The sequence below is a fragment of the Polypterus senegalus genome, chromosome 4, assembly GCF_016835505.1.
Source record: "Polypterus senegalus isolate Bchr_013 chromosome 4, ASM1683550v1, whole genome shotgun sequence".
Classification (NCBI taxonomy): domain Eukaryota; kingdom Metazoa; phylum Chordata; class Cladistia; order Polypteriformes; family Polypteridae; genus Polypterus; species Polypterus senegalus.
The window spans coordinates 79966001-79984595 of record NC_053157.1 but is presented as its reverse complement, the minus strand read 5'-3'; the positions used below and the strand labels follow the sequence as shown (position 1 = coordinate 79984595).

Below are 18595 nucleotides of genomic sequence, written 5' to 3'. Positions count from 1 at the left end.
TGTATGTGTCTATATGTGTGTGTATAGCTGTGGTGACAGAGTGCAAGTGAAAAAAAAAAAGTAGTCTATAAGTTATTAAACAGTAAAACATTAACGTTTTAAGAAGTAAAGGTACATTGAGCACTACTGGAGTGGTTTCGGGTAAACTACATTTTAAAGATGGTGTAACAGAACAGGTAAGTAGTACCAACAGTAGCTAAAATGTATATGGATCATCTGTCGGTAGTAGATCCCTTTTGAAAGGTGCAGCACAACGGATGTGGTATAGAAATCACATTTTCTATGTGAACGTCCAAATTTCTGCCTCTGGTAATGTGCCTTACCGGCATCACCAGCAGTTAAAGAAAATTAGTTTTGTGTCCTCTGCAGTGTTAAGAGTATACGTGCAATGCCGGCTGCTTGACTTATTTTCCAGGGCAGAAACGCCACTTTTTGTAGACACGTTCACATGATCAAAAGTCTCTGCGCTGTTTGGAGGTTATTCATATATATATACTAGCAAAATACCCGCGCTTCGCAGCGGAGAAGTAGTGTGTTAAAGAAGTAACGAAAAAGAAAAGGAAATAACGTAACATGATTGACAATGTAATTGTGTTGTCATTGTCATGAGTGTTGCTGGCATATATATATATATATATATACACACACACACACATATAAACATATATACTGTATATATACATATACATACATATATACATACATACATATATATATATATACATACATATATACATACATACATATATATTGTGGCCCCGGCGCTGGAGCCCGCCTGGGGCGTAGGAGGACATGAGGAGGGCTTGTGCCTCCTCCAGACCCGAGGCATCCGTCCTGGTTCTATTGGGAGCCACGGGTCGAGGGCATGGAAGCCCTACCCTGTAGGGGCCCGTGGTTGCCGCCAGGCGGCCCCCCGATGCCGGTTGATCCCATGCAGTCGCCGGCGGAGCTGGAGCCCGGCGGGGCGCTTTGGAGGACGAGAGGAGGGCTTGTGCCTCCTCCACACCGAGGCGTCCGTCCTGGTTTTGTTGGGGCCACGGGTTGAGGGCATGGAAGCCCTTCCTGTAGGGGCCCGTGGTCACCGCCAGGCGGCGCCCGAGGCCGGTTTATCCCGTGCGGTTGCGGGTCGGGGCAGGAGCCCGGCCGGGACGCCTTGGAGGACCGGAGGAGGGCGAGTGCCTCCTCCAGACAGAGTGGGGCGTCCGTCCTGGTTAGGCAGGGGCCTCGGGTACAGGGCTTTGAAGCCCAGCCGTGTAGGGCCCCGTGGCCACCGCCAGGCGGCGCCCCGGTGCCTAATTATCCCGGGAGCCCGGCACTTCCGCCACACCAGGAAGTGCCGGGGGGAAGACTTTGTGTGACGCCGGGAGAGCTGCCAGGAAGGCAGCCGACACTTCCGCCACGCTGGGGCGTGGCCAAGGAGCAGATGGCGGAAGCACCTGGGGCTCATCCGGGAGCCTTATTTAGGGCCGCCTCCCTCCAGTCGAGTGTGGAAGTCGGGAGGCAGAAGGACTGAGCGGGAGAGCGGACAGGAGGCGGCCAGGACAAAGGCACAGAGACTGTGGGCCCTGGACTTTGGGGGATTCGGTGCAAGAGGCACTGGGGTTCGTGAGTGCACGTGATTATGGACATTGTTGTAAATAGTGTAAATAACGGTGTGTGGGTGCAAAAATGATGTCCGTCTGTCTGTGCGGGCCAGCGTTCACAATATATATACATACATATATACATACATACATATATACATACATACATATATATATATATATATATATATATATATATATATATATATATATATATATATATATATATATATATATATATATATATATATATATACTGCTCAAAAGAATTAAAGGAACACTTTTTAATCAGAGTGTAGCATAAAGTCAATGAAACTTATGGGATATTAATCTGGTCAGTTAAGTAGCAGAGAGGGTTGTTAATCAGTTTCAGCTGCTGTGGTGTTAATGAAATTAACAACAGATGCACTAGAGGGGCAACAATGAGATGACCCCAAAACAGGAATGGTTTAACAGGTGGAGGCCACTGACATTTTTCCCTCCTCATCTTTTCTGACTGTTTCTTCACTAGTTTTGCATTTGGCTACAGTCAGTGTCACTACTGGTAGCATGAGGCGATACCTGGACCCTACAGAGGTTGCACAGGTAGTCCAACTTCTCCAGGATGGCACATCAATACGTGTCATTGCCAGAAGGTTTTTTGTGTCTCCCTGCACAGTCTCAAGGGCATGGAGGAGATTCTAGGAGACAAGCAGTTACTTTAGGAGAGCTGGACAGGGCCATAACCCATCAGCAGGACCAGTATCTGCTCCTTTGGGCAAGGAGGAACAGGATGAGCACTGCCAGAGCCCTACAAAATGACCTCCAGCAGGCCACTGGTGTGAATGTCTCTGACCAAACAACCAGAAAGACTTCATGAGGGTGACCCAAGGGACCCATGTCCTCTAATGGGCCCTGAGCTCACTGCCCAGCAGCATGCAGCTCGATTGGCATTCGCCATAGAATACCAGAATTGGCAGATGCACCACTGGTGCCCTGTGCTTTACAGATGAGAGCAGGTTCACCCTGAGCAAGTGACAGAAGTGAAAGGGTCTGGAGAAGCCATGGAGAACATTATGCTGCCTGTAACATCATTTAGCATGAGCAGTTTGGTGGTGGGTTAATGATTGTCTGGGGAGGCATATCCATGGAGGGTCACACAGACCGCTACAGGCTTGACAAAGGCACCTTGGCTGCCATTAGGTATCAGGATGAAATCCTTGGACCCACTGTCAGACCCTATGCTGGTACAATGGCTCCTGGTGCACAACAATTCCTGGCCTCATGTGGTGAGAGTATGCGGGCAGTTCCTGGAGGATGAAGGAATTGATACCATTGAAAGGCCACCACACTTTCCTGACCTAAATCCAATAGAACACCTCTGGGACATTATGTTTTGGTCCATCCAATGCCACCAGGTTGCACCTCAGACTGTCCAGGAGCTCAGTGATGCCCTGGTCCAGATCTGGGAGGAGATCCCCCACAACACCATCTGTCATCTCATTAGAAGCATGCACCGATGTTGTCAGGCATGTATACAAGAACACAGGGGCCATACAAAGTGCTGCGTACAATTTTGAGTTGCTGCAATTAAATTTTGGCAAAATGGACTAGCCTGCCACATAATTTTTTCACTCTGATTTTTGGAGCATCTTTGAATTCAGGGCTCTGTAGGTTGATCATTTTCATTTCCATCAAACGATGTGGCATCCTTTCGTTCCTAACACATTACCCAGTCTATATCAGTATAGATATCCAGGAGGATTTCTTTTTCCCATTGAGATCTGATGTGTTTTCAAAGTGTTCCTTTAATTTTTTTGAGCAGTTTATATATATATATATATATATACACATACATATATATGTATACACATATATATACACACACACACATATATATACATATATACATATACATATCTACATATACTGTGGTGGATTGGCACCCTGCCCAGGATTGGTTCCTGCCTTGTGCCCTGTGTTGGCTGGGATTGGCTCCAGCAGACCCCGTGACCCTGTGTTCGGATTCAGCGGGTTGGAAAATGGATGGATGGATGGATGGATCTACATATATATTGTATATACACATATATATTTACACAAATCTACATATATATATCTACATATATATATTAGGGTGGGACTGGATTAAAAAAATTAATCTAATTAATTAGAGGCTGTGTAATAATTAATCTTGATTAATCGTATTTAATCACACATGAAAATCGCAGCGAAGAAGTAGTGTGTTGAAGAAGCAATGAAAAAGAAAAGGGAACATTTTAAAAATAACGTAACATGACTGTCAATATACAGTATTTGTTTTGTGAGTGTTACTGAGTGTTGCGGTCATCAAGGATTTGATTATCATTATTTCTTTCAATCAGGTTCGTATTTGTAGGATGTGTTGTGTTCAAGTTACATTCCGTGTTTGTCAATCGTTGTAAAGATGACAGGTTTCATTCATCGATTCGTTTCTTACTGCATCAATAAACAGCTCGTCTTCTTCTTTATCTGAGACCTGACACACTGCATGCACTGGTTTTTTTTACACTGTCTTCCTTTAGCGGGACATTGACTTTTTCCACCGTGTGCTTTGTTTCCGCAGTAGCTGGATTTATGAATATGCTTGTATGTATTAGACGCTTCATATTTTTTGCTGCCTTTTTAATTGTGTAATTCGGTTTTTGTTCAGCGCTCTTTGGAACTGTTGCTTTTATCTGTGCACGCGCCAGTTCACGTGAGCTGCTCGGTGTACATGCATCGAAGTTCCCCAGTTGTGCTGGTGCCATCTGGTGCTATGTCCATGGCTGTATTTAATGTTACCTTAGTCCTCTCACTTAAAACTTTCTCTCGCAGTTTCGCTGAGTTTGTGCCAAACACCACCCTGACCATCTCATCTTCCTCTCCATAAGCACAGTCCTTCACCCGTGAATATTTAGTGGGAGTTTGCTATTGGATTGCTGCTGACGGACGGCCTTATATGGGCAGGCACTAAATTACAAACGCCAGCGGCAGCCTGTCTATGAACTTAATTTAAAGTGTAGGTTTACATCGTGCTTTGTTTCAAGTAGCAGAACTCATGAATATGGTTGTATATGTCACTCGCTCGCTTCTTATTGTTTCGCTGCCTTCTCAATTATATAATGCATGTTTTCTTTAGCACTTTTTCGAGGTCTTCCTGGTTTTCTATGTACTGCGTGATTACGTGGGAGGCGTGATGATGTCACACGAAACTCCACCCCCACGGCGTTCAAGCTCATCTCCATTACAGTAAATGGAGAAAAACAGCTTCCAGTTATGACCATTATGCGTAGAATTTCGAAATGAAACCTCCCCAACTTTTGTAAGGAAGCTGTAAGGAATGAACCTGCCAAATTTCAGCCTTCCACCCACACAAGAAGTTGGAGAATTAGTGATGAGTCAGTGAGTGAGTGAGTGAGTGAGTGAGTGAGGGCTTTGCCTTTTATTAGTATATATATATATATGACAGCAACACTCATAACAGTGACAAACCAATTACATTGACAATCATGTTATGTTATTTTCAGAATGTTTCCTTTAATTTTTCATTACTTCTTTAACACACTACTTCTCACAGTGCCTTGGTATTTTGCTAGTACAGTATATATATATATATATATAGCAAAATACCTACGCTTCATACACACACATATATATACACACACACACACACAAATTATATATATGTGTATATATATGTATGTGTCTATATGTGTGTGTATAGCTGTGGTGACTGAGTGCAAGTGAAAAAAAAAATGTAGTCTATAAGTTATTAAACAGTAAAACATTAACGTTTTAAGATGTAAAGGTACATTGAGCACTACTGGAGTGGTTTCGGGTAAACTACATTTTAAAGACTGTGTAACAGAACAGGTAAGTAGTACTAACAGCAGCTAAAATGTATATGGATCATCTCTCGGTAGTAGATCCCTTTTGAAAGGCGCTACACGACGGATGTGGTATAGAAATCACATTTTCTATGTGAACGTCCAAATTTCTGCCTCTGGTAAAGTGCCTTACCGGCATCACCAGCAATTAAAGAAAATTAGTTTTGTGTCCTCTGCAGTGTTAAGAGTATACGTGCAATGCCGGCTGCTTGACTTTAATAGTATTTTTCCAGGGCAGGAGACGCCACTTTTTGTAGACATGTTCACATGATCAAAAGTCTCCGTGCTGTTTGGAGGTTATTCATATATATATATAACTGATCACCCATTGGCCTCGCTCACTGAGGGGAAGGGAAAAAAATAAAATGTAGTCTATAAGTTATTAAAAGTAAAACATTAACGTTTTAAGGAGTAAAGATACATTGAGCACCACTGGAGTGGTTTCGGGTAAGCTACATTTTATAAGACGGTAATCACCAGCAATTAAAGAAAATTAGTTTTGTGTCCTCTGCAGTGTTAAGAGTATAAGTGCAACGCAGGCTGCTTGACTTTAATAGTATTTTTGCAGGTCAGGAGATGCCACTTTTTGCAGATACGTTGACGTGATCAAAAGTCTTCGCGCTCTTTGGAGGTCATTCAAATATATATATGACTGATCACCCATTGGCCTCGCTCACTGAGTGCAAGGGAAAAAAATAAAATGTAGTCTATAAGTTATTAAAAGTTAAACATTAACGTTTCGTTCATTTTCTTGCTACAGCAAGAAAAGTGATCCAAAGTCTCGTCTATACCTCGTGTCTTCTCAGTAAACTTGTATCTCGCGAATACCGTCATTCGTGGTAGGCATGACAAACGGCAGCGGGAGTGTGTCTATAACTTAATGTAAAGTTACGGTTCACGCTGTGTTTTGTTTCCGCAGTATCATGCATTGATAGAACTTCCCCTTTGCTTGGAATGCAAAGTGTGATTAAATGCGTTATTTTTTAACTCGTTATGGAGCACATGCATCGAAGCTTCTCAGCTGTGCTTGTGCTAAGAAAAGGAAACATTTTAAAAATAACGTAACATGATTGTCAATGTAACCTTTTGTAAGTAGTGCCTGGAGAATTCAGAGTGTGGAGAAACTGTAGAGACAGCGTGTGTATTAACTTGTGGATTTTTCTGTGAGTATTGGTGCACAGCCGCTCACCAGCTTCTTATTGTTTCAATGCCTTCTCAATTGTATAATGCATGTTTTCTTCAACGCTTTTTGGAGCTCTTCCTTGTTTTCTACGTCCTGCGCTCACAGTCAGTTCACGTGATTACTTGGGAGGCGTGATGATGTCACACGATACTCCATCCCCCACGGCCATCCAGCTGAACTCCATTACAGTATATGGAGAAAAATAGGTTCCAGTTATGACCATTACACATAGAACTTTGAAATGAAACCTGCCCAACTTTTGTAAGTAAGCTGTAAGGAATGAGCCTGCCAAATGTCAGCCTTCTACCTACACGGGAAGTTGGAGAATTAGTGATGAATTAGTGAGTGAGTGAGTGAGTGAGTGAGTGAGTGAGTGAGTGAGTGAGTGAGGGCTTTGCCTTTTATTAGTATAGATAACAAAAAAAATGCACTGAAAAAATAATAAACCCCTAAATAAGGCAAACCCAAACCAGTACTAATGGGATTTGGGGAAATTCTTCTTAATTTCCTGTATTAAACACATTTTTTTTTGTTGTCAGTCCCTAGAAAAATGCCACAAGGGTGTTCTACCATATTTCAAACTTCTAATTTCAAATTGTCTCTCTGCTAACGTCAGTAACTATTCAAACAGTTGTTTTCTTGGATATGAAATTAAATTAAACTTGTGCTCTTCCTAGCCAGTTTGTTGCAATTCTGGGCAAACTGCTATGGCATTTGCTTATGAAATATATTGAAAACCCAGTGTTACTTTTTACATATTTTATTGAAATAGTGCATATTGTTATTTCTACCCTGATCTGGGGCTGCCAGGACATTTTTATCAATAGGCTTGTGATTGCCTGCAATGGGAAGAGGTGGGCAAGGAGCACAAGGAGAAGACGCCACATACAGTAATCTCTGGTTATGACACTCTGTGGTAACATTTGGTCAATTCTGTCTTCCACTGATGATTTAAACACAGATGTTATCCATCCATCCATTATCCAACCCACTATATCCTAACAACAAGGTCACGGGGGTCTGCTGGAGCCAATTCCAGCCAACACAGGGCGCAAGGCAGGAAACAAACCCTGGGCAGGGCGCCAGCCCACCGCAGGGAGCGCGTACACACACAGCAACACCCCCACACCAAGCACACACTAGGGACAATTTAGAATCGCCAATCCACCTAACCTGCATGTCTTTGGACTGTGGGATGAAATCGAAGTGCCCGGAGGAAAAACAAGCAGACACGGGGAGAACATGCAAACTCCACACAGGGAGGACCCGGGACGCGAACCCTGGTCTCCTAACTGCAAGGCCACCGTGCCGCTATTCACAGATGTTATCTTAGGTATAATTTCACAAAACTGGAGTGTAGTTTTTTATGTCTTTTCAAGGTTGCCCATCATGAATATGGTAATATTTTTAAAATCTGATTTTGATATCTACTACGAGTCAATCCAAGAAGGTTAGAAACGACAAAATTGTATTGTATTGAAGAATATTTATACCTTAAACTTTCAAATTGAAGCATACATTTTAATATTTCAAATACAGTATATGATGCAACTATTCTTGTTTACTATGTATATCTACTTTAAGAAGTAGATTATTAGATTTTTTTATGAACACCATGAATTAGGACTGCCTATGCAAACTCAGAGTTTATTATTCTTTTAATACCTTCTCCTGAATAAACTAAACAATTACATAGAAACTTTTACCTTTTTGAGATTTTGTTTTTTCTTGGTCTGATCTTTCTTTTTCATCTCGCAGGCCATAAGCCTGCTTTAGATTTTAAGTTTTAAGAGCTAGTTTTGAAGTTAAAGCCTTTTTGAGTTTATTTTGGCCAGGATTTCACAACAATTACACAGGTATATGTACTGCCTGAATGGTGGTTACTGAGTTGAGACACCTACCAAAAATACAGTTGCATAAAACAATTAAAAAAAATCTTAAGCTTTAAGAGGTGAAGGAAAACAGCACTTTTCCTATATGTCTCAATTGGAAAATGTGTTATATTTATGTGGTTTGATTGTAGGTAACACACTAAAAGAGATGGATACTAAAATACCTTATCGATATTAATTTATCTCAATAGTGTTCATTTAATTGAAGGCTGTGCTTCAGATTTTCTGTGGTTATTATAGCAGATTCCCAAGTTCAGGGGCACATGTGGAATTTTGGTGTTCTCTCTCTGTGCCCATGTGTGTGTTCTGATTTCTTTCTACATCACAAAGAAGTGTGAGTTTGATTAACTAGTGACATTTAAGAGAATTGGAGAATGTTAGGTTCTGTCATATTTTTTCCTTTTCTTACAAGGTCATGAATATAGCAGGATACAAAGAGTAGGTAGTTGTGTTTATGTAGCATGCAACATTTCATCCTTTCATTTATATTAAAACATCAGATACAGATTGAAAAAAAAAAAACAGCCAAAACACTGCAAAGCACATGTGTACTGTAACAATGATCACAGAAATACCTCCAGACATTGTCCTTGTATAAACAGGCAAATCCTTGGCAATCCTTCTAAGGAGTTCTTGTTGTGACTCTCCTCGATCCACACGCTCCATGAGTTCTTTGTCAGCATAGGAGAGATGAAACTACCAAAAAAATATTCAGTTTAGAATTCTTTATTTAATTAGCTGATAAAAAAATGAAATGAACTATCTTCCTATTCTTTATTCCCTGGCACACTTTGTCAATAACATCTTATCTTCTGACAGCAGGCAATTGTATCTGCAGGTGGTATTACAAAGCAGTGTTTAAACAAGACCTTTTAAACGTCTGCTGAATTTCATAAGCACTAAGTTAAATATATTCACACATATTGTGTTTAAAAGAACCTCACTCTTACACAATAAGAGTAGAATTGATATAAAAATATTAAGATCTTTACAATACCAATATTCAGCCAAGGCAAAAATTAAGAACCTGCATGAAGCAGTTTGGAAAAACAGAGCCACTTAGGCAATGTGGAAATACATTTTATATGTCATTGACTAGCACCCCTGCCTCAGAGTTGTGGACATGACATAGCCTGGTCGTGGTCTGTGTGGCGTTTGTTCGTTTGTCTGCATGGGTTCTAATACATTGGGTACACCATATTAGCTCCTAACTCTTGTGCATTAGGTTAACTAGAGACTCTAAACTGAAGTAGTGTTCATGTTTGTGCCCTAAGATGCACTGGCAGTTCAGCCTGGTCAGGAGTCATTTCTTCCTTGTAATATATCAACCAGTGGAAGTTCTGGTTCATGTGACTCTTAATGGGTTTAATTGGGTTAAATAATAGGTATAATAATGAAAAAAAAATAATATTAAAACAAATAATACATTGTAACCCATAGATGACACTCTACACAAGACCCCAAACCCAAATAGTGATTTATCAGTTAAATCAAAGACCAGAACAGAAAGGGAGGAACAAAGTAATAGATAATTAAGAAAATAATAAACATCTTTCTGCACTTAGTGCTTAGCTAAACATACAAATAACCGCCACCGTATCAAGCAGAGTGCCTAAAGAACATTCCCACTACCAGTAGGCCTCACATTTCCTCACCCAGGCTGTCTGGCCTCTCTTTCTTCCTCCCCAGGTGACACAACTACTTCACTCTTTAAGTTGAACTATTTTGTGGTTGGATGAGACCTCTAAGCATTGAAGAATGAGAGCAAATCCCAAGAATTGAATCCAATGTCAGGAATGTCTCGAGGAACTACTGGGGCAGCCCAGATATATCTCCCCCTACTGGCCACTGGTGTTCCCTGGAACTGTGTCCACAACTCTGTCTTAAAGGGTCAGAATAATCCCAGGTCTTTGCTCCCTGATGTCGTAGACACCTTGGATAGGTAATGTGTACACTTGGAAAGAATGGACCAGGAGATGAACGGATTACAAACATGAAAGCAAAAAGTCAAGGTGGGTTTGTAAGCAGAAGGGCAAATTATCTAGCGACCAAAACAAAACTGAAATGACAAAAGCAACAGTCAGAAAGAAAAAGCAGAGTCAAGAAGCAAAATTGACTGCAATCAATTTCTAACCAATAACATAGCTGAAAGCCCACAAAGATTGTTTGGAATTCATCCGAAAGCTCGGACCCTGAGAATATTGCAATGCTATCCTAAATACTGACTGCAGAATAAAATGGTTGTGATACCATATAAACAAAAAAAAAATGGAGAACAATAGTAACACCATTTATTTATTTATTTATTTATACCATCCCTTTTAAGTCAATACTATGCAACTGATAAAATCAATAAAAATACACTGCAGAAAAATAATATTTTAGTAAGCCAAAATGATCAAAAATCATGCACAGCAAATATATATAAATAAACTATGATAGCCAGTTTTTAATTTGCAAATCATGAGGTGCCAAACCTCATAGTGAATGCCCAGGGGCGTAATGGAGGTGTTCCGACAACAGCAATCTGGAATTACATCATCTGCCTCATAAATCACGGAATCAGCACTGTTTACATGTATACTCGCGCAGATAACTTAGTATTTCATATGGACATCTGGCAATCTTTAATCGTTCACTTTCTGTACAGCGCACTTGTAGTGGAGTTTTCACTCTCCTCCGCCCTGTCCGATGTGTTTTCGTCCCCATTGCCTCACTCCCTTTCCTTTTACCTTTCCACCTCCATGTCAGTATCACACACTCATTTTGCATTGACCTAATACAAATACACTGACATGGCAATTTATTTTGATTTGTGCAACTTGCACTGTCTTTTGCTGCACTTTTTTCTTTTTCACATCAGCCACTCAAAAAACAGACAGGAGTAACATTAACTCGGCTGTTTTATTAAAGTTCAAAATAAAATCTGTATAATAAATATTATAAAAAATTAAAAATAAAGATTTAGTGGTCTTGGAGCACAGAGAGCTTAAAATCAGGTACTGGAGCTGAGCTCTGGTCCGACGCAAATTACGCACTTATGACAACTGTGTATGCATATGTCGGAAAAGTAGTTATCTCCTGGCTCCTAACATTATGCTGCAGTGTATTAACCTAACGTGGATCCAAATATTGCACCAGGGCCTCTAAAGCTCAGCTCCTGTCCTGCACACTTTATCTGTGCTAGAGCTGCAAACTCTAACAGTCCATCCATTACAACATCCCTCCATCCATTTTCTATAACTGCTTTACTCTGAGTAGAGTCACAGGGAAGCTGGAGCCTATCACTGCAAGTGCAAGGAATATGGCAGGAACAACCCCTGGACAAATGCACCAGTCAATCACTGGGTGAACACACACAGACACACACACAAAGGCAACCTGACCTGCATGTTGTTGGACTATGGGAGGAAATCCACATGGACACAGGGAGAACCATTACAACATGTAAATCAAAACTTTTGAGCAGCACTGCAAGTACAGGGTTTTTTTTTTTTAACAGTCAGCATGGGTTCAGAAGAGGGAGGTCATGTTTGAATAACATGCTGGAATTCTATGAGGAAGCAACCAAAGGATACAATCAAAGTGGAGTGTATGATATTATTTATCTGGACTTTCAGGAAGCATCTGATGAGGTGCCACGTGAGAGGTTGGGCATCAAAATAAAAGAAGTTGGAGTTCAGGGTGACGTTTTTAGATGGGTGCAGAATTGGCTCAGACACAGGAAGCAGAGGGTGATGGTGCGAGGAACCTCATCAGAACTGATCAGAACTAAGAGTGGTGTTCCAAAGGGGTCAGTGCTATTTTTAATACAGTGGGATGCAAACGTTTGGGCAACCTTGTTAATAGTCATTATTTTCCTGTATAAATCGTTGGTTGTTACGATAAAAAATGTCAGTTAAATATATCATATAGGAGACACACACAGTGATATTTGAGAAGTGAAATGAAGTTTATTGGATTTACAGAAAGTGTGCAATAATTGTTCAAACAAAATCAGGCAGGTGCATAAATTTGGGCACCGTTGTCATTTTATTGATTCCAAAACTTTTAGAACTAATTATTGGAACTCAAATTGGCTTGGTAAGCTCAGTGACCCCTGACCTACATACACAGGTGAATCCTATAATGAGAAAGAGTATTTAAGGGGGTCAGTTGTAAGTTTCCCTCCTCCTTTAATTTTCTCTGAAGAGTAGCAACATGGGGGTCACAAAACAACTCTCAAATGACCTGAAGACAAAGATTGTTCACCATCATGGTTTACGGGAAGGATACAGAAAGCTGTCCCAGAGATTTAAGCTGTCTGTTTCCACAGTTAGGAACATATTGAGGAAATGGAAGACCACAGGCTCAGTTCAAGTTAAGGCTCAAAGTGGCAGACCAAGAAAGATTTCGCATAGACAGAAGCGACGAATGGTGAGAACAGTCAGAGTCAACCCACAGACCAGCACCAAAGACCTACATCATCATCTTGCAGCAGATGGAGTCACTGTGCATCGTTCAACCATTCGGCGACTTTACACAAGGAGATGCTGTATGCGAGAGTGATGCAGAGGAAGCCTTTTCTCCGCCCACAACACAAACAGAGCCGCTTGAGGTATGCTCAAGCACATTTGGACAAGCCAGCTTCATTTTGGAATAAGGTGCTGTGGACTGATGAAACTAAAATTGAGTTATTTGGGCATAACAAGGGGCGTTATGCATGGAGGAAAAAGAACACAGCATTCCAAGAAAAACACCTGCTACCTACAGTAAAATATGGTGGTGGTTCCATCATGCCGTGGGGCTGTGTGGCCAGTGCAGGGACTGGGAATCTTGTCAAAGTTGAGGGACGCATGGATTCCACTCAGTATCAGCAGATTCTGGAGACCAATGTCCAGGAATCAGTGACAAAGCTGAAGCTGCGCCGGGGCTGGATCTTTCAACAAGACAACAACCCGAAACACTGCTCAAAATCCACTAAGGCATTCATGCAGAGGAACAAGTACAACATTCTGGAATGGCCATCTCAGTCCTCAGACCTGAATATAATTGAAAATCTGTGGTGTGAGTTAAAGAGAGCTGTCCATGCTCGGAAGCCATCAAACCTGAATGAACTAGAGATGTTTTGTAAAGAGGAATGGTCCAAAATACCTTCAACCACAATCCAGACTTTCATTGGAACCTACAGGAAGCGTTTAGAGGCTGTAATTTCTGCAAAAGGCGGATCTACTAAATATTGATTTCATTTTTTTGTGGTGCCCAAATTTATGCACCTGCCTGATTTTGTTTGAACAATTATTGCACACTTTCTGTAAATCCAATAAACTTCATTTCACTTCTCAAATATCACTGTGTGTGTCTCCTATATGATATATTTAACTGACATTTTTTATCGTAACAACCAACGATTTATACAGGAAAAAAAATGACTATACAAGGTTGCCCAAACGTTTGCATCCCACTTTATATATAAATCATTTAGATTGTAATATAAGTAACAAGCTGGTCAAGGCTGCAGATGATACCAAGACAGGTGAATTGGTAGATAATCCAGAATCATTACAGAGGGACTTGGTCAGAATACAGGTTTGGGCAGATTAGGGGCAGTTGAAGTTTAATGACATTAAATACAAATATTAAACATATGAAGTAAAAATGTTAGGTTTGAATACACAATGGGAGGTCTGAAAGAAAATCGAGAGTAAAACTTTCTGAGAAGGATTTAAAAGTCGTAGAGGACTCTACTCTATCAGCTACAGACAGTGTTCAGAAGCCATTAAGAAAGCAAACAGAATGTTAGGTTATACAGCTTGATATGTGGAGTACAAGTCCAAAGAGGTTATGCTCAAGCTTTATAACGCACTGGTGAGGCCTAATCTGGAGTACTGTGTGCAGTTTTGGTCTTCAGGCTACAAAAAGGACATAGCAGCGCTAGAAAAGGTCCAGAGAAAAGCAACTAGGCTGACTAGAGGGCTACAGGGGTTGAATTATAAGGAAAGATTAAAAGAGCCGAGCCTATGCAGTTTAAGAAAAAGAAGATTAAGAGGTGACATGATTTAAGTGTTTGAAATTATGAAGGAAATTAGTATAGTAGATCGAGACTGTTATTTTAAAATGAGTTCATCAAGAATACAGGGACACAGTTGGAAACTTTTTAAGGGCAAATTTTGCACAAACATTAGGAAGTTTTTCTTTACACAGAGAACCAAAGACACTTAGAATAAGCTACAAGTAGTGTGGTAGACAGTAAGACTTTAGGGACTTTCATAACTCAACTTGATGTTATTTAATTAGAAGATTGTTTTAATGTTCTAATTTCACATGTAGTTTGTCTTAAGCCTTGGACTGCATTGTGCCACATTTAAGTATAACTTAAATCCCTGTTAATGTATTAAGGAGATAGCACTGCTTTTATCTCCTTAATACACATTTAAGGAAACATGGCAGAAGGAATGACAAGTGATACAATAACACAATTTGTCAAAAAAGTGTGAACTTTGTTATGTTGTGGTATTAATGTTATTTAATTTGGACAGTAGGTGGCACTGTACAAATATGTATAAATAGAGCTGGGAGAGGAATGGGAGATTGTATGAGAGAGGCTTTTCTATAATAAAGAAGGTTTGCAGATTTCTCTGTGTACTAATCAATATAACAAACTTCCCACTACAATTAATGTTATTTATTAGGTAACTCTTAATTGTGTTTAGTCAGTCAGTCAGTAGTTTTCTAAACCGCTTTGTCCTGAACAGGGTGTTAGAGGATGCTGGAGCCTATCCCAGGTAATTGTGTTTAGTAACTCTCCCTATTCCACGTCCCAAGAGCCAGTTTCTGTAGCCGAGGATCAGACCGCCAAGGTCCCCGCCTTCGGCCACCACCCAACTCACATTGCACCCAACCTCCTTGGCCCCTCCCATAGGTGGTGAGCCCATGGGGAGGAGGACCCACGTTACCTCTTCGGCTGTGCCCGCCGAGCCCCATGGGTGCAGGCCCGGCCACCAGGCGCTCGCCATCGAGCCCCACCTCCAGGCCTGGCTCCAGAGGGGGGCCCCGGTGACCCGCGTCCGGGCAAGGGAAAACGTTGTCCGCAGTTTTTATTTTTCATTGGAGGTTTATTGAACCGCTCTTTGTCTCATCCCTCACCCAGGACCAGTTTGCCTTGGGTGGTTCTACCAGGGCATAAAGCCCCGGACAGCATAGCTCCTAGGATCATTGGGACACGCAAACCCCTCCACCACGATAAGGTGACGGTTCAAGGAGGAGCTTGGACTCTGCAACCAATCTCCTTGAGAGGGGCTGGACTCTCTACCACTCTGGAGTTGCCCCCGGTGAGAGGCGCCGAGCAGGTGTGGGCATACTTATTGCCCCCGACTGGAGCCTGTGCATTGGGGTTTACCCCGTGGACGAGAGGGTGGCCTCCCTCCGCTTCGGGTGGGGAAGGGTCCTGACTGTTGTTTGTGCGTATGCCAACAGCAGTTTGGAGTATCCACCCTTTTGGAGTCTCTGGAGGGTTGCTAGAGGGCATACCTTCTGGGATTCCCTCGTTTTGCTGGGAGACTTCAATGCTCACGTGGGCAATGACAGTGAGACCTGGAAGGGCGTGATTGGGAGGAATGGCCCCCCCGATCTGAACCCGAGCGGTGTTTTGTTATTGGACTTCTGTGCTCGCCACGGATTGTCCATAACGAACACCATGTTCAAGCATAAGGGTGTTCATATGTGCACTTGGCACCAGGACACCCTAGGCCTCAGGTCGATGATCGACTTTGTGGTCGTGTCGCCGGACTTGCGCCATATGTCTTGGACACTTTCGGGTGAAGAGAGGGGCGGAGCTGTCAACTGATCACCACCTGGTGGTGAGTTGGCTTCGATGGTGGGGAAGATGCGGTCAGACCTGGTAGGCCCAAGCGTGTTGTGAGGGTCTGCTGGGAACGGCTGGCAGAGTCCCCTGTCAGAAGTAGCTTCAACTCCCACCTCGGCAGAACTTCAACCACGCCCCGAGGGAGGTGGGGACATTGAGTCGAATGGGCCATGTTCCGTGCCTCTATTGTTGAGGCGGCTGACCGGAGCTGTGGCCGCAAGGTGGTCGGTGCCTGTCGTGGCGGCAATCCCGAACCCGTTGGTGGACACGGCGGTGGGATGCCGTCAAGCTGAAGAAGGAGTCCTATAGGACTTTTTGTCCTGTGGGTCTCTGGAGGCAGCTGATAGGTACCGCAGGCCAAGCGAACGCGGCCGGTTGTTGCTGAGGCAAAACTCGGGCATGGGAGGAGTTTGGAGAGGCCATGGAGAGCGACTTTGGACGGCTTCGAGGAGATTCTGGTCCACCGTCCGCGTCTCAGGAGGGAAGCAGTGCAGTGTCAACACCGTATATAGTGGGGATGGTGCGCTGCTGACCTCGACTTCGGGCGTTGTGGGTCGGTGGGAGGAGTACTTCAAGACCTCCTCAATCCCACTAACATGCCTTCCAATGAGGAAACAGAGCCTGGGGACTCTGAGGTGGGCTCTCCCATCTCTGGGACTGAAGTCACCGAGGTGGTCAAAAAACTCCTTGGTGGCAGGGCCCGGGGTGGATGAGATACCGAGTTCCTTAAGGCTCTGGATGTTGTAGGACTGTCTTGGTTGACACGTCTCTGCAACATCGCATGGACATCGGGACAGTGCCTCTGGATTGGCAGACCGGGGGGGTGGTCCCCCTCTTTAAAAAGGGGGACCGGAGGGTGTGGTCCAACAATAGAAGGATCACACTCCTCAGCCTCCCTGGAAAAGTCTATTCGGGGTTCTGGAGAGGAGGGTCCGCCGGATAGTGAACCTCGGATTCAGGAGGAACAGTGTGGTTTTAGTCCTGGTCGCGAACAGTGGACCAGCTCTTCACCCTTAGCAGAGTCCTGGAGGGTGCATGGGAGTTTGCCCGACCGGTCTACATGTGTTTTGTGGACTTGGAAAAGGCATTCGACCGTGTCCCTCGGGAATCCTGTGGGGGTGCTCGGGAGTATGGGGTACCGGACCCCCTGATAAGAGCTGTTCGGTCTCTGTACAACCGGTGTCAGAGCTTGGTCCGCATTGCCGGCAGTAAGTCGAGCCCGTTTCCAGTGAGAGTTGGACTCCGCCAGGGCTGCCCTTTGTCACCGATTCTGTTCATAACTTTTATGGACAGAATTTCTAGGCGCAGCCAGGGTGTTGAAGGGGTCGGTTTGGTGGACTCAGGATTGGGTCACTGCTTTTGCAGATGATGTTGTCCTGTTTGCTTCATCAGGCCGTGATCTTCAGCTCTCTGGATCGGTTCGCAGCTGAGTGTGAAGCGGCTGGGATGAGAATCAGCACCTCCAAATCCGAGAGCATGGTCCTCAGCCGGAAAAGGGTGGAGTGCCCTCTCAGGGTTGGGGGAGAGATCCTGCCCCAAGTGGAGGAGTTCAAGTATCTCGGGGTCTTGTTCACGAGTGAGGGAAGAATGGAGCGTGAGATCGACAGGCGGATCGGTGCGGCATCCGCAGTGATGCGGGCTCTGCATCGGTCTGTCGTGGTGAAAAGGAGCTGAGCCGTAAGGCAAAGCTCTCAATTTACCAGTCGATCTACGCTCCTACCCTCACCTATGGTCATGAGCTATGGGTAGTGACCGAAAGAACGAGATCGCGAATACAAGCGGCTGAAATGAGTTTCCTCCGCAGGGTGTCTGGGCTTTCCCTTAAAGATAGGGTGAGAAGCTCAGTCATCCGGGAGGGGCTCAGAGTAGAGCCGCTGCTCCTCCGCATCGAAAGGAGTCAGATGAGGTGGCTCGGGCATCTGATCAGGATGCCTCCTGGACGCCTCCCTGGTGAGGTGTTCCGGGCACGTCCAACCGGGAGGAGGCCCCGGGGAAGACCCAGGACACGCTGGAGGGACTATGTCTCCCGGCTGGCCTGGGAACGCCTTGGGATTCTCCCGGAAGAGCTGGAAGAAGTGGCCGGGGAGAGGGAAGTCTGGGCCTCTCTGCTTAAGCTGCTGCCCCCGCGACCCGACCTCGGATAAGCGGAAGAGAATGGATGGATGGATGGATGGAACTCTCCCTATTCTTTATTTTTTAGTTTGCTG

General features: G+C 43.6%; 1 protein-coding gene across 1 annotated transcript in view; it reads right to left on the bottom strand.

Annotated features, from left to right (window-relative positions):
- zdhhc2 (zinc finger DHHC-type palmitoyltransferase 2) overlaps positions 1-18595 on the bottom strand; it is a 249563-nt gene that overhangs the window by 105368 nt on the left and 125600 nt on the right. Inside the window, exon 4 of the mRNA XM_039750921.1 lies at positions 9121-9241. Coding sequence (XP_039606855.1) covers positions 9121-9241 — 121 coding nt within the window. The remainder of the gene's footprint in view (positions 1-9120; positions 9242-18595) is intronic.